The following is a 17,273-nucleotide window of genomic DNA, read 5'->3' on the forward strand; positions in this document are numbered from 1 at the left end:
TTTATCATCAGTGTTGCCAGATATACCTGACTTTTTCCAGACCAAAAGCTTTTCAAAACCCACCCAAACTCACAAAAACACCCAATATATTACATTAATATTTTTATTTTATTTGAATTAATTTAAATCTAAATAATCTAGTTACTTTGACTGTCATAGTGTTTAACTATACAGCAACACCAGCAGTCATAGAACCACAACATAACCAGATCACATCGAAACACTGCCCCCTCTCACCCACACACTGCACTTAATGTTGTGTAGATTACACTACCTATTGGAGTATGTTTTACTTTCGAAATGGGGTATAGATTTGTCCCGTTTTAGCTGTTTTAAATTCTTTTGAACATAATTAGGAGCTGCTTGTCCATCAGACAATGCTTCATTGTTTATTCTTGCTGTCAATTGCGAAAAAAATATTGATAAAAGTGTTAGGGTAAATCGATGTTAGTTTAACTGCAGGTGTTGTGTGATGTGCGTGCACAGGAAGGGGAGTCAGATTTGTCCGGGAGTCAGATTCTGATACAACTTTCCTTCACCTCCTCTTGCGGGTGAGCCCACGCAGTTTGCGCTATGCACTGGTTACTAATAAATGGAGAAGCACACAGTATGTTTTGTTGAATAAGTAGCATATGACATTTACGTTTCAAAACCGCCCAAATTTTGCTAACCCAACAATGCCATTTTTTACTCACACAAACAAACTCAAAACCACCTAATCTGGCAACACTGTTTATCATTTGCATGTGTTTTAAGGCCCATGACTGTGCGTTTCAAGAGTTTAAAACATTTGGGCACAAAAAATATATTTGTTTAGTCCAAGAATCTACTTTTTAAAGTGAAAATGAGGACACAATGGCTCAGAGGTTAGCACTGTCGCCTAACAGCACAAAGGTCGCTGGTTTGAGTTGGCAATACTGTGTGGAGTTTGCAAGTTCTCCCTGTGTTCGTGTGAGTTTTCTCTGAGTGTTCCGGTTTCCCCCGCAGTAAAAGACATGTGTAATAGGTAAAATGGATGAACTAAATTGGCTATAGTGCATGTGTGTGCATATGAGTATGGGTCTTTCCCATTACTGGGTTGCAGCTGAAAGGGCATCTGCTATGTAAAACATATGCTGAATAAGTTGGAGGTTTATTCTGCTGTGGCGACCCCTACTGAATAAAGAGACTAAGCTGAAGGAAAATGAATGAATTCAATTCTTCTGAAGGTCACGAACAAAAGAATATTTTTACTTTATCTGAGAAAACGAGACAAAGAAAAATAAGAAAAGCATTTTTTTTGCATTGTGATTATTAAATTTCTGTAGCTAAATGCTGTTAGACTCCCCAGAAAAATAGAGCTATTTAAACCATCTTGTGAAACTGACTGTATTCAAATCACAATATTTAATGCAAAAAAAATAAAATATAAAAATTTTTCCTATATAATGCAGCCTTAATGCTACAGCAAAAATGTCAAAACAAAGGAGGTAAAATCCCTTTATCTTTACAATGAAATATCTGTTGGCCAGACACAGTGGTTCATGCTTTCCGAATTGTTAAAATAGCATCTAGAAGGATGCTTTTAGTCCAAAGACTGTATACTCCATACATTTAAGTATCTTAAATTAAAATTAGGTTCAAAATAGATTTTTTGATGATTGTAGCAAAGGTTCAGATTTTTTTTTTGCAAATATTTAATTAATTGAAAAATAATTAAAGGGTTTTTAAATGAATAACACATTTAGATTATGAATGAATCATTGTAAATATTCTGATTATTATTATTTATTATTACAATTTTATCATAAAATGGTGATTGTTAAATGTAAAGTTTATTAAAAAAAATTTTTGTACTTTTATTTTCCATTTATTTTTTATTACTATTTTTTTCTACTACTACCACTATTTATCGTTTACTATGTTTTTTAATATATACTGTATGTATGTTCTTTTTTAATTTAATGTAAATGCTTTGACAATACATTTGTAATGAATTGAAATTAATTAAAATGAGAGAGAGGGGGAGGGAGGGAGAGAGTCATTACGGGAAAGGTTTCAGAGCCAGGGACTTGAATTTGGGTCGTCTGAAGCTCTGCCCAGAAAGCTTCAATGTTAAGTTACTTTCAAAAGGTCATTCCCTCTATTTTGATTGCCACTGTAAATACCAGTGGCTATATCCTGGACTTTGCAAGAAATTTAACACAATTTACAGCACTATTAATCCAGAGCCTTAGTAAATGGTCCTAAACAGACTGGACTGCAAGCTTCCAACAGCATATAATGACAAATGCACAGGTTTAAAATGACTATGAGCTCAAGCTGTTTGTTTACAGGGAAGAGGAAGGACAGATATGCTGCATTGTTCATGCAAATGGTACTTGTGTTTATACTGGATGCTGCAACATATATAAAAACTAAGATTACGTTTGCGTATACAATATAATTCAGGAAGACTGACTTTTAAATCTTCCCAATGTCTAATATAAATCATTATAAATCACAACAGGACGCTCAGGATCTAGAATGTTGTCCAACCATTTACCCCAGCTATAGATTGTTTTGCCTGTATATGTTTTTTGACTTGTGTGACTTGCATTTTCTGAATCACCAAAGACCCCAGTTTTAGCTAAAACTCTTTTGTTGTATTGTTCTACTAAACAAAAAAAGGTCACCTACATCTTGGATGGCCTGAGGGTGAATAAATTAACAGCTAATTTTCGTTTTGGAGTGTACTATCCCTTAAATGCACTGTGAACAGAAATAAAAGATGAGATTCTACGACCTGGCATGCTAAGCATTTAAACAAAACACGCGTTGACCCGATGTTCTAATTAGCTGCTGATTAATGTGCTGTTTTCCTCACCTAGTGGCGGCTGCAGCATGCCTCCATTCTTCTCACAATTCCCAATAGGCTGGATTTCTGCTGAGTCTACCAGGCGCCAGAAATCATTCTTGTTGTCGCTTCCATCTAGTCGCAGGCGGAGGCGAGAGCCCGTCAGTCCCACCACTGTAGCGATGCAGGTGGACGTAGTGTTTCTGGGATCCTGAGCTTCCAGCTTCATGCCAGCCTTAAACTCATTCTCCGGAGGTTCAGTGCTCTGAGAATAAGCCAGCAAGCATTATTTGTTTTTAAAAGATGTCTAATAGAGGTCTAATAGACCTCTAAACATAATCGTTTTGGCTAAAACAATTAGATGTCTATTAGATTTTCACTGACAGCCTTGTTTTGGCCTAGCTGTTTACATTTAGACGTCTAATAAACACAAAATTGTTTGCTGAGTAAGGGTCACGTTTTTACTTAAAGGGATAGTTCATCCAAAAATGTCCTGTTAATTTACTCACCCACAGGTCATTCAAGGTGAAGGTGACTATTTTTAGCTGAATCTGTGGTTTTTGGTTATTCATATAATGGCAGTGAAATAGGATATAATGTTTAATAAAAAAAATTAACACACATATATATATATATATATATATATATATATATATATATATATATATATATATATATATATATATATATATATATATTTATTTATTTATTTATATATATATATATATATATATATATATATATATATATATATATATATATATATATATATATATATATATATATATATATATATATATATATATGAGTATAGTCAAACAGATCGTGGCGCATGAGCAAATCTGTTGGTTTAGCATATTGCATCACCAGCCCTTACTGATCGGCTTGACCAGGCTGTGGATTAAAGCTAATAATGGGACCGTCCAATTAACTGATTTCGTATTGAAATCGCGATTTGAACATGTGCGATTTCTAAATCGCCTTACAGCACCATTTTCCCACAGTATGCTGTATGAACCAATCATATCGCAGCCATGTGAGCTTTGTCGCTTGCTTCAGCAGTCAATGTGCTTTGTGCTCATACTCGTCGTTGCTCGGCGCCCATCAACTTTTTTCTCAGAGGATGACAAACTAACAAAACATTGCTGCAGTTCCGATACAAGTTTGATTTATGGAGAAAATAAAAAGCACTGGGTGTTTGGGTGTTCTGTGTTTGTCTGAGGTAATTGATCTACCGAAATGTGTGTATTCTATGTAAAGTATGAAGTTGATCGCTCAGTTGTTGTCACGTGACTTGCAGTGCGCTTGCAACATACTGAAAGTAGAGATGTTTTCAACTGGGTGTGCATGGAGAACGCGCACTCCCAATATGCGTGCAAGCCAGGCACCTTCATTGGAAATAACGAACTTGTGCGCACAAAAGCTGCGATATGTAAACAGACTATTTCACAGCAGCATCACAAAGAGGTCTATGATACGGTGGCCTAGGGAGCTTAACGCACTGTAATTTAAGAAAGCACATGCAATTACAAAAAACACTAGCAAATAAAGAAACGATCTTCCTCAATTTGACTGCACACGTGTTGCAAATTGGTCACAACAAAAACAAAGGAAGAAACGCGCTGCAAATTAGTCACAACACTTATTATGGACGCGTTATTATGCCGTGTAATCAGAATATTAAAATAAACGAAAACTCACCTTTCAAAGACCACCAATCACTTCACTGAGCAACAGTCATGTCATAATAATACATCCATATCCCAGCACGGTCTGTCATGTTTTTGGGTCCCCTCGAAACATTTTCGTAGTGTTACGTGGATATTTGCAAGTGTTGTGACCAATTTGCTGCGTCTTGTTTCAGTTGTTTGTGTTATGACCAATTTGCAACATTTGTGCTGTCAAACTGATGAAGATTGTTTCTTTATTTGCTGGTGTTTTTTTGTAACTGCATGTGCTTTCTTAAATTGCAGCGCGTTTAACTCTCTCGGCCACCATACTATGATCTATGCATGGCAACAAAAAAAAATCTGTGGACACGTACAAAAGTACACACAACTACTTCTGACATGTGGTCATACAGAATTTCGGAGCCTACCTGTGTTTGATGGCGTGCACACACATAACACACACACACCCAGTAGTCTCTTTATTGGTTTTGCCATAGGACTGTTCTAGAAAAAATTTGTTGTAGCTTTACTAGGTTTTTTATTTTTTATTTTATAAGTTTATTTTTTTTATCAAATGTGTGTTTTAGAGACATGTTAGAGGGCTTTGATGAAGATCTAATTGTTATTTCCTTTGGAAATATGTTCCACTGTAAAACATCTGTGTGTGTCAAAATTGTGATAAAAAATCTAAATCACATTATTGTTCAAAAAAATCGTAATAGGTTTCTTTTGCGCATATCGCAAAGCCCTAGCTAATAATATTGTAAACAGTGTTCGATTTCTTAGACAGTCCAATGATTTCACTTCACAAGACCTCTGTATGTCACCAAGAGCCATAGGAATTGATTTGGACTGGTTTGTATGTGTTTATTTTTAATCTAAAAAACATATCCCATTTACTGCTCTTTATACATTACCAGACCCTGGATTTAGCTAAATTTTCAACTGAAGAAATAAAGTCAACTACATCTTGGATGACTTAAAGGTGAGTAAATTAACAGGAAATTTTCATTTTCGAGTGAACTATCCCTTTAGTGTAGTGGTGGAGGAATCAAGTATAACTTCTATATTTGGTCCATAATGAAGAGTTCCACTGTTGCACGATTCAACTCACCTGTTTAAAGTACTGAGCGGGAGCAGCGACTGCTCCAGTCTCTTTCAGGTACTTCTCCCAACTAAAATGACCTTAAAAATTAAGCAAACATGTCAGTATTAAATGATAGTGCATTAAAATCTAAACCTGAAGGATGAATATCAAAAATGACAAAAATGAAAATATTAAGAAACAAGTAGCCTATATCTAACCAGAGTGAGATTTAAATGCTGAATATATTTCTAATTAGGTTTCTGACTTAAAGCAGCGAATTTGCTACCTTGAAACTGTGAAGGCACACAAGGGGGGCGACCACTGCGAGGGTGCTTGATACGTTTGCCATCTTTCCACTCATTAGCTACCGGCAGAAGAAAACACTTGGTAATCATTTGCCACCTTTATAATTAAATCTTAACCACAAATCACAATATAAAATCTAATATTATTAATAATAAATGTAAAAAGGGACATTTCTGTACCTTATATAAGTATTTATTTATATGTATTTTTATTGTGCAGACTAGTTATTTTATATTAGTGTTATATATTTGATTATTTTTTATTTGATTAGACCTGAACCTGGAGTTCATACAAGACTGTTTAGCAATTAATCAGAACTTATCATAGTAACACAGTGACACTGTGCGCTATATTACTAATAAAGTACTAAAAGTCTGATATTTTCTACAAAACTATGCATTTGTAAATAATGTACTAACAATGTAATAAAAATCTTACCTTTCTGTGGTACCGGTTTCTTCATGATCCAGCTTTTTAACCTCTCTGCAATTAGAAAAACACAAAACTGTAATATCTGAAGGATTTTAATTTTCCCCATCAGTCTGTATTAACGTTGGATGGTTCAGTCTTTCCTGTATGTACTAGTCAGCTGTCACTATTTTCTCATAGTCAACATGCTGAACGGTTAACCATGAACCACTGGCAGCTATATTGCCCAAAGGACAATGAAATTGACATCGATAACAGAACTAGCCAAAAGGTATTTTTTTCTTACACAAACTGATTATTATTTTCCCATCTGTAATGACCTAATGGGTCGTTGGGTCAAACGCTAAACAAGCATCACTGACCCAAAAGGTCAATGTGAAGTGGTAAACAACAAGAGACATGTCTGGGCAGCGCTATTACTGAATTCATATGTAGCTGGATAATAACATAATAACAACAATACAATAAACACGGTAGCATCCCGTTTATCCACGCTCGTCGTTCTTCAACACAAGTTGATTTGCTCGCTCGCATCTGGTCATTTCAGCTTTTAAACACCCCTCCTTTATGGATAAGCACAGAATAAATCAATAAAACTATCTGTACGCGAAGAGATACCTCAAAAGATGGCTTCCTGTCTCCCGGTTTTCCAGTTCTCTGTTCAAAAGCAGGGCGCCTTTGAGCGCCAAACACACAGTCCCTCCCTCTCCATAAATGACAGCGACAGGATTTGAATCATCCAAAAGCTTCGAATCTTTTGAATCATTTTCCTGTAATGATTCACTCCAACAGCGCTCTTAAAAATGCTAAAGAAATGACTCGGTTCGTGGATATGAATGATTCGTTTGCTTAAAAGACTCGTTCACAAACCAAACACTACTACAACCCTCATTACACTGGGACGCTACACACGTCCAACTGGACAACTCAAACAGATCATTATTATTCATTCTTTCTGACATTTAAAATCATACCAAAGTTTTCGAAGATGCTTCATTTTCATTTCACTATAGAAAAGGATAACTTTTAAATAATATACGACATACAAAACAGCACACTCAGATTCATAACAAACATGCTTCTTTGCTACGTAGCGTCATGTCGTGTTTCGTAACGGACTTCATCATTGAATATTACGCTTCTTTGCGCTTGCCCACGATCACAATAAACAAAATGTAAAGTATACTTATTCGGGCATACTGTGTAATTGTACAGCAATACGTCACCTCCAATGCGTATACAACAATATTTAGCTTAAATGCTAACACCTATAACACACTCTGAGTCACTTTTTGTGTTTTTTCTTAACGTTTTTAACAACTTTTAAAAAAGTGATGTAGTAGTTATCGCGGACGGTATGAAGGGGTGTGTTTACCTGGCGCGGGAAGGTTTTTGTGTGATTTCTCAAGTGTGAGGGTTAGTGTTTATCCGCCATGTTTTAGTGCGCGTGTAGTCTAGTGTGTGTGTCAGGAGCTGCGCGTGCAGAGGGGAGGGGCAGCACGCGACTGTGCGGGACGATTACACTATCAGATGGGTCAAGAAGACACTAGTTATCTATAATGTGTGTTTATTTGTTCACCACACTGTCTGCGATACAAACTGAACGAGTTGTTTGCTTTCTTTTTTTATCCATTTAAATAGATTAACAACTTCAAGTAAAAATCCTGGCAAGTGACTCACTACAAATTAAAAAAAAATTATAAGTAATACATATATAATTATATTATGAATAACGTCATTTTGCAGTACACGAATAAAAGTACAATAGTAAACTATATGCATTTACTATTGCAGTTTACTATTATTAGATTGTCTAGACACTGTATAATTGTTTTATTGTAGGCTACACAAAAGTTCACATGCTTTTTATTTGCTAATTGCTATATACTCATTTTATTTTTATAATGTTTGTTGATTGCAACATTTAATCTTATATTCAATTAAATTATACTTTAACATAATAATAATAATAATAATTCTTTGCTTTATATGATCGGGGCTTAATTTTTAATTTCATTCATCAGTATTCCACAAAGTATTTTAATGTTACATTTATTTATGTGCATTTTTAAGTCTTTTTTTTATTTATTTTTTTTTTACTTTTTTTAGAATATAATCCAGTTTGTTAAATTTAATTATAATTTATTTCAGTCTGGATATAAATCATTGACTGACTGTCAAATATATAAAAAACTGATTTTTATTAGAGGACATTGTATCAGTGGTAAAAACAGGTAAAACATTAAAATGATTGAATATTTATGTTGGTCCCTCCCTTTCATTTTAAGGTAGGTTATTTTACATCTATTTTCATTTTATATTTGCACATACATTTCATTTTACATTTATATGCAGACTAATATATATATTCAGCTGTTAATAGTATAGTTAACCAAAAAATGAAAATTCTATCATCTTCACTGGTTCCAATTTTTTTATACAAAAGTAGATAGGCTGAAAATGTATATAACAATGAAAAATGTTAGAAGCCTGTAAACATTGACTTCCCTCAAATTTGTTTTTTTCTACTATGGAAGTAAAGGGTTACAGCTTTTCAATATTTTTTCTCTATAGCCTATCTCTTTTTGTGTTCAACAGAACAAAAAAATGGTTTGGAATAAGTAAAAAGTTAGAGTAAATGATGACAATTTTCATTTTAGCGTGAGCAATCCTTTATTTAGGCCGTTGTAAATAGACAAACATTTTGACCTATATTGTTCTGAGATTACAAAAGTACAGATTGTATTATATGTTATTTATAATTTTTTATTAATAATTAAATTATTAGTCTTTTTATTTAATTGTCTTCTTTTGCAGGGGGTTTAATTTGAAACTTTTAAAGTCATCCAATGTCAACAGAATTATGACTCCAAATAAAGTGTGGAATACTGATCCTTTGACTGTCCACTCTACAAAGGGTTGATTGACCATGTTTTGACTGTTTTAAAGAATGACTGTTGAAGCCATTTAAAGAATGATCATTTTAAATAATGGTTTACACACACAGCATTGTTGGTTTACAAAAAAAATCAAACAAACATAATCCTGTTGCATTCTACACTTTATTTTGGTTTTATTGTGGAAAAAAAACACGTTATGGCACACTACAAAAAAGAGTATTTAAACCTGTTTTATTTAGAATATTTTTAAAATAAATTGGTCTTGTATTTCATATTTTCTGATTTTTCATATTATATGTATTAATTCCAGTGCTTTTCCCATAAACCAACATATCAACCATTTGGTAGGGGTTGATATTAGATATAGGGTTATTTTAGAAATGACAAGATGTGTTGAAAAAAAATGCATTGAGTGTAAGTGTGAACTTGTCTAGTGACATTAGGAATCCAAAAATTATTGATGGGGAAGTTAAAGGGCTAAACCCGTCTGAATTCGGCTACAAGAAAATAATAGGAAAAAAATAAGCAGGCTACAACTTGACCACCAGAATATTTTATCATGGGCCATTTGCAATCAAGCTGAAACAAAACAGTTTCCAAACAAAGGCAGGCAAACAGATTGTGCAAGAAGCGCTGCAGGCAGAGGTCGCACAGCTGTGAAGCCGAGCGTCAGACACGAAGGGCGGGGAGCAGCAGCAAGAGGAGGAGGGCGCGTCTAAAAGGATCCTCCTCACAGTCTTACCTGGAAAAACTACAGGAATACTTTCACGCCATAGTGAAGGCATGTCGAGGACGCGCTCACAGGATGATTTTTAACCATCTAGGTGCTATTTTATGAGATAACACCATGTATACGACTGAACGTAGGCGCATGAGCCTGCACGAAACCAAGCGAAAAGATCCCGTCCGAGTTTCAGCTGGAAGTTTGTGGCAGGATCCTTTGGCTCTTGAAGTAGGTGGCGCGGGTAAAAACGTGATATCGCCGAGAAGCCGGACCAGGGCTTTGTCTGTGGTGTACATCGCGGTCGAGGACGGGTCTTTGCCCCAAACTGAGGAGACACTTTCACTGAAATGTCTGACTGAAGCTTGCGCGGACGCTCACGCGGTGCTGAAGAGCATTTCCTACGAGCGCATTGCACTGGGCACCACCGAAATCCTGGACACTTTCTACAACGCAGGCAAGTTGTGACACGCATTTCTATGGGATTTTCGGGAATATTTGAAGAGTTCCTCTAAAATTACTTTAAAATTTAGCCCCCTTTTCTCAGGTTTATTTGTTTAGCTTTAAAAATGTGACTTTTATGGGAATGAATATATTCTTTTCATTGAAAACTCATCATTAACAGGAGGCTGACGCCTTTAGCATATGAACTCTTCATGTCTAACGAGTTGCATGTTTAACCCTGTGTTTTAGATGTGGTTGTTGTGGAGATGAATAACTCCATCTGCCAGCCATCTCTGTTTTATCACCTGGGTGTCAGAGAGAGTTTCAGTATGACCAACAATGTCATCCTGTACTGTAACAAACAAGAAGACGATATGCAAGTTGTGAAGGTGAGACAGGATTGCAAATAGTTGCAAAGTTGTTGTAAAAACGAAGAATTTCATGTGAAAGTGAGCTACAGTAGTTGCCATACTTTAAAAAATAAATAATTAAATAAATAATTGGTATTTCTTAGAATGGTGAGTTTAGAACAACAATTTCTGTGGTCTCAATTTATTTTAATGGAAAATGAACAAACTATTAAGCTACCAACAAACAGTTAGCTATGAATTGTGCCTCCATAAACTCCCAGTTTGCTGCTTATTAATAGTTTTTATTATTATTAATGCAATAACAGTTAATTACAATGAATATATAGGAGAATAAGTATAATACAAACAATGCAAATATTGCTTTTTGCACAAAAAGAGAATGACAAATTTTAAAGAAGTATTACAATGGTATGGCAAAGAGAAAGTGGGAAAGAAAAAAAAAGACAAAATATAAAAATTTAAAAAGGTTAATGAAAAATGAACACAGATTTAGGCATGGGCCCGTATAAAATTCTGACGGTATGATAACCCTAAATAAATAAATTACTGTTTCAAGGTATTGTGATTACTGCTCTAAAATTGATAGTTTTTAAAATGTCTGGGTAAAAAACGAAAACTTTTTTTCCCATTGAAAACAATATATTTTATTTTGAGAAACTTTTAAAATATTTTGACAGTCTGGCAGAATAATTCAAATGAATTATTGATTTCTGCTGTTTTCATTTGTTTCAAAAACACTGATTTCTCTACAATTTAAAACGGCATCTTTGGAAATCTTTTCTGCAGGAGAAACTGTTGTCCTAAAAAAAAAATAAAAAAAATATTACACATACTTTAGAAACGATATAGCAGAAAATTTTGGCAGTTCTAAAACCTTGACTTTTCCAAACCTTGAGACGGGTTATTGTCCCATGCCTACACAGATTAATGTAGAATTTCAAAAAAAGCATGTTTTAGACGTTTTAATTGCTTTCTTGTTATGAGACTCTGGAATGGTATCCAAGTACAGATCCAATTCTCATTAAAAAAATACAAAATTTGGTTCACCTTTAGTATATTTATGCTTGCGTATAAAAAAAACTTTCCAATAAATAATATTAGGTTCATTCAAAAACTTGAATTAAGCAATTGTTTTTCTTTAATGTAAAACCCCAAAATAATATGTCTGAAGCTTAAGGAAAAATCACTACAAACCTTTTGGACAATAAGAGAATTCACATCAGACCAGAAAGATTTAACAAAGTGACATTCACAAAACAAGTGAGCAACAGACTCAGAAGAAGTCTGCTTATTAAGTTATTAAGGTATAGTTGAGTAGGGTTTAGGTATTGGGTGGGATTAGGGTTGTAAAATAAGATTATGAAGAAATATTTTACTTTATACATACAAATAATCACCCTATATCTTAATAATAGGCAGGTAATTAACCACTGGTTAATAGTGAGAATTGTTATTTAAACTAAAGTGTTTCCCTAAATATAAAATACCATTTATACAAAATGACAACCCAAATATTAAAATATAATCTGATTAGTGAGTGTCTGTAAGTGAATTTTCACCAACACCACAATGCTTGACTCGCAAAAGCCTGCAGGTTGTTCATTATCCCTGTAGTTCATCAAAGTAAATATTTACTTCATATCAGTGCCATCAGAATAAAAAGTCCTTGTGTCTCTGATCACCGACAAGATAGTCCAAATGTTTAGTGGTGTTGTCAGTATAATAGTGTGCTCTACCAGTTTTTCCTGATGTAATGGCTATTGTTTTGATTGGAATCATCGATGAATGGATTGAAAATGCAAATTTAATGCATTACTGTATAATTTAAATGGCAAGTGGACTTCTGTAATGTAATTCTTCTGTAATTTGTTTATTACAAACCTGTCTACAACATTCAGCTGCATTTCTTGACTTTTGACCATTGTAAGGTCATTACTGAGGACATTTGGTCCATACCAGAGGCCCTAATTTAATCTGAAATGTGTCAATATTCTTTGTTTGTTTGATCTTACCCTTCAAAACTGCATCACTCTTACTCCTGTTCCTCTCATCCATTGGTTGGTTTATTGAATGTTCATAAACTGTTAGCATATTTAAAAAACTGCAAGATCAATTCAATGACAATTCTGCACAATTTATCCCCCAAAAAGTCTTTGAAGTTTATAGAAAATGTGCTAAACAAATTATACAGGGTGTCCGCAGGGTCTTAAAAAGTATTAAAATGTCTTAAATATCAAAAACAAAATTTTAGTAGACATAAACACACCAAAAATTTTTCTTCAAATTAAATTTCCTAATCAGGGAAAGACAAGATCTCTTTCCATGATCTTCCATTAATACAAAAACTGTTTACAGAACCAGTGTTTAATGTTTAGCCCAGTATAAATCAAAATAGTAATTTCTAATGGTCGTAAAAGAGTCTTAAAAGTCCTAAATTTGATTTGAAGAAACCTGCAGAAACCCTGTTATATCAACATCTACCTTTTACAAGCTGGTGAAGATTATTTGCAAAGTTTGTTCCTCGCCACTTTTGCCACTAGCCTGCTTGGTTTGGGACTTGTACAAGACATTATACAAAAGCTAATTGTTATGAATGAACTGAAAAAGCCTCCCGAGATGAAGAAGGCATAAATGCAGTGGTTTTTCATATTTATGTAGGCTAGTAAATAATGTTTTGTAAAATTTTTATCATTTATATTTATATCCTATAATATAGTCATATTATATCCTATATATATCCTTAAGATTTTATTTATTTTTCATATGTAAAGATATTTCCGTATTGTTCTACATCTTCCTGTGTGTATTAAGCAGTGTGTAAGCGAAGCGCAACTCTGCGCTGGAGTTTAGACCGGGTTTGTTTTGGTCTATTGAAAAATCTATTGTAGTTTCTCAAAATAGCAACGCGCCAGCAATGCGCCTCAGAACGGCTTACTTTTTAGATCAGAATGCCTATGAATGCACATATGAGCTCAAATGCATTTGCTATTTAAACAGCGTAGCGCAATGCCTCAAATCGACTCTTGCACCAAGCTGAAACTAGCAAAAGACTATTGCGCCGCGCATTGCGCCACATTGCGCCAGGTGTATGATAGGGCCCTAAAGCTGTGTTACACTTTTATTCTTTTGATGCTTTAAAAATGTTATTTTTTTGTATTTAAACCTGTTTTAGTTGTTAAAGTTAAAATGGTTAATAGTAAAGTTAATAGTTCCAAATCTTTATGCGCATATATATATATATATATATATATATATATATATATATATATATATATATATATGTAATATAAGAATGTAAATTTTATATATATATGTATATATATATAAGAATGTAAAAGGGTGATTAAACAATGCCAAAATTTTCATTTCTTTTGGGTGAACTATCCATTTAAAGTGTTTGAAACTACCACCGCATTAAAAACTAAGTTAAAAGGAACAACTATTTTTGAAAAATAACTCTGGTGCTGTATGTCTGGTGCTGTATGTCACATGCTGTATGTGTTTGTTTGGCATTTTGTGTTCTAGGAACAATGTGGGAGCTACACGTTCATCCCCTACATGGTGTCACCACAGGGTAAAGTGTTTGCCTGTGATGCAGCACTGATGAGGGCAGTCAAAGATTTCCTGCATTCCAGCTTTAAATTTGAATCCCTGATGACATCTCTGGTGGATCGACTGGTCAAATTACTGGAAAGCGTTCACATTAATTCTAGGTAGGAAAGTCTTTTATTTTTTCTCGGAAGTCATTTGTTAAATATTGCTTTTACGTCTTCTGAATTTTGTTTAACACGCTCTTTCCTCATAGCGAATACCTCCATGAGGCAATCCGTAGGGAGATCCGTCTGGCTCGAGAGCACTTCACTGGCCCAGCTTTGAGTCAGGAGCTGGGACGGATCCAGAACCGTCTGGACTCTGTGGAGCTTCTGAGTCCAGATATTGTTATGAGCCTCCTGCTGTCCTACAGAGACATTCCAGTGAGTTCCTAGCATCTTTGTTTTTGGAAGATGTTTACTACATATAGGGGGATGAACTAGGGGATTTCTACATATGTAGAGGATAAACTTTAGCTCTAAAATATTTAATAATAGAAACATTCCAAACAAACCATGACAAACTTTAAATCACTGTTAAACTTTTATTCTATTAATGCTTTAAAAATAGTTTTGTCTTTGACCCTTTTTTAGTTGTTTAAGTTATACTTCACTCAAATTTTGTCACACTCGAATGGTTCCAAATCTTTATGAGTAAGAAAAAAAGATATTTTGAAGAATGTTGTGCTACAATGGCTACTGTTTTCCTGATTTTGGATGAATCAAAAGCAGGGTCGTGCTTGTAATCATACTGCAGTTTGGACAAGTGATTGTGAATATTCAATTGCAAAAAGACTTTTAATTATGCATGTTAATTTTGTGAATGGATGGCATAGTATATCTTTCTACTACACACACATGCATATTTAGGAATGCATGAAGATTGTGGTGTTTTCAGCATCTGTTGTCTCACTATATGAGGATATGAGCACATACTTTCTCCAGAGCTCACGACACTTCATATTAGAGTTTTATTTGATTTGATTATATATTTATTTAGTCAACCCAACTCAATTTATTTTTAGAGTGCTGTACATAAAAACACATAAAGGACATGGAAACAGTCCAAAACTAAAATACACAAACTCACAACACACGATTGAAAGCTATAGAAAATAAGTGTGTTTTCAGTGACCTCTGAAAAGATTCAAAAGTTGGAACTGTTCTTAAGGAGAGTGGAAGATCGTTTCAAAATCTTGGAACGATTACTGTAAAAGCTCTATCACCTCGTCATTTCAAGCGTGATCGTGGAACTTGCAAATAGAGTCGATCCTTAGAGCGAAGAGATCTCACCGTTTGGTGTATATTAGTTAGCTCAGCAATATACTCAGGGGTCAGGCCATGGAGGGATTTAAAAACATACAGCAGTAATTTGTACTGAATTCTAAATTGGATTGGTAGCCAGTGTAGGGAAACCAGTACAGTACAGTTGTAATGTGCTCTCGTTTTTTTGTGCCTGTTAAAAGCCTGGCAGCTGCATTCTGGACCAGCTGCTGCCGTGCGTGAGAGGCCTGACTCACACCCAGATACAATCAATTGCAATAATCTAAATGAGAAGAGATGAAGGCATGAACAAACTTCTTCAAGTTACTGAAAGAGAGGACTGACTTTAGCTTGGCAGTTTATCTAAAATAGAAAAGTCATATCAGTTTTATTCACAAAATTAACATCTTTTAGACAAATGGTCTAAATATAATTTTGATTTAACTTGCAATAAAGGCCTATTAATAATAATAATAATAATAATAATATTAACAATAATAATAATAGCAATAATAATAATTCATTCATTTATTTTCTTTACGGCTTAGTCCCTTATTAATTCGGGGTCGCCACAGCAGAATGAACCGCCAACTTATCCAGCACATGTTTTACGCAGCGGATGCCCTTCCAGCTGCAAACATCCATACACACTCATTCACACTCATACACTACAGACAATTTAGCTTACCCAATTCACCTGTACCGCATGTCTTTTGACTGTGGGGGAAACCAGAGCACCCGGAGGAAACCCACACGAACTTGGGGAGAACATGCAAACTCCACACAGAAACGCCAACTGACACAGCCGAGGCTTGAACCAGCGACCTTCTTGCTGTGAGGGGACAGCACTACCTGCTGCGCCACTGCGTCACTCATAGTAGTAATAGTAATACATTTTATTTATAGTGTGCTTATTTTCTGACCCAAAAGCGCTATAAGGCAAACAGTAACAAAGCAGAACAATAAAAACAGTAAAAAAAGACCACGATAAAACACAAAAATTTGAACGGTTCAATTCAATTGGATGATTAAATTAATAAAACTAATCAATCTAAAGTAAAAGCAACGGTAAAAAGTTTCTTAGAAGAGGTGAGAAGTTTCTTAAAATAGTCAAAAGAAGCAGCATTCCTGATGCTGATGGCTAGGCCATTCCATAGCTTAGGCGCACTGTACGAAAAAGCACGACCACCCATAGTCTTTCCTTTACAGTGTGCGGGTGGGAGTGGCAAGAGTTACCAGGTCACAGATGTAGTCAGGTGCTAGCCCATGCACTGCTTTATATGTTATAATCAGAGTCTTAAAATCAATACGTGACTTAAAAGGGAGCCAGTGAAGTTGCTGATGTACAGGTGTGATATGGTGGCGCGAGGACATGTGTGTCAGAACTTGTGCAGCAGATTTTTGAATATACTATAAACGTCTCAGAGAGCTTGTTAGTAGGCATAGATATATACATTAGATGTCGACTGGCCTATTGTGGTCTATTGGACGGAATGCGTCAATAGCGCCGCCATCTTGCTACAGGGTAGCGATTCTTTTGAAATGAATGCGGGACCAAGGTACAGTGGAGTACTGTGGCCATCCAAAGCCAGAGATATACACATATACACATATATCTATGATCGGGAGTTTTCCTGGATGTTAGTATGTAATTTTTTTTCTAATTACGAAAATTAT

General features: G+C 34.8%; 2 protein-coding genes across 6 annotated transcripts in view; one reads left to right on the forward strand and one right to left on the reverse strand.

Annotated features, from left to right (window-relative positions):
• Nucleotides 1-1,669: 1,669 nt before the first annotated feature.
• Nucleotides 1,670-6,963, reverse strand: scmh1 (Scm polycomb group protein homolog 1). Its single transcript, NM_001089484.1, is given in 4 exon segments — nucleotides 1,670-3,080; nucleotides 5,600-5,670; nucleotides 6,317-6,361; nucleotides 6,926-6,963. Coding segments are annotated over 3 exon segments (363 nt in total). The 5' UTR covers nucleotides 6,342-6,361; nucleotides 6,926-6,963; the 3' UTR covers nucleotides 1,670-2,813.
• A 2,988-nt stretch (nucleotides 6,964-9,951) lies between these two features.
• Nucleotides 9,952-17,273, forward strand: part of si:ch211-1i11.3 — a 52,353-nt gene continuing 45,031 nt past the window's right edge. For all 5 annotated transcript variants that reach the window (XR_015511703.1, XR_015511704.1, XR_015511705.1 and 2 more), the window contains exons 1-4: nucleotides 9,952-10,385; nucleotides 10,622-10,761; nucleotides 14,269-14,456; nucleotides 14,549-14,717. Coding sequence is in view for 2 of the 5 variants with exons in the window: in XM_087287402.1 (XP_087143528.1) it covers nucleotides 10,055-10,385; nucleotides 10,622-10,761; nucleotides 14,269-14,456; nucleotides 14,549-14,717 (828 nt within the window). In the remaining 3 variants the exon portion in view is untranslated. The remainder of the gene's footprint in view (nucleotides 10,386-10,621; nucleotides 10,762-14,268; nucleotides 14,457-14,548; nucleotides 14,718-17,273) is intronic.

The sequence above is a fragment of the Danio rerio genome, chromosome 16 (genome assembly GCF_052040795.2).
Source record: "Danio rerio strain M-AB ecotype USA chromosome 16, GRCz13ab, whole genome shotgun sequence".
NCBI lineage: Eukaryota > Metazoa > Chordata > Actinopteri > Cypriniformes > Danionidae > Danio > Danio rerio.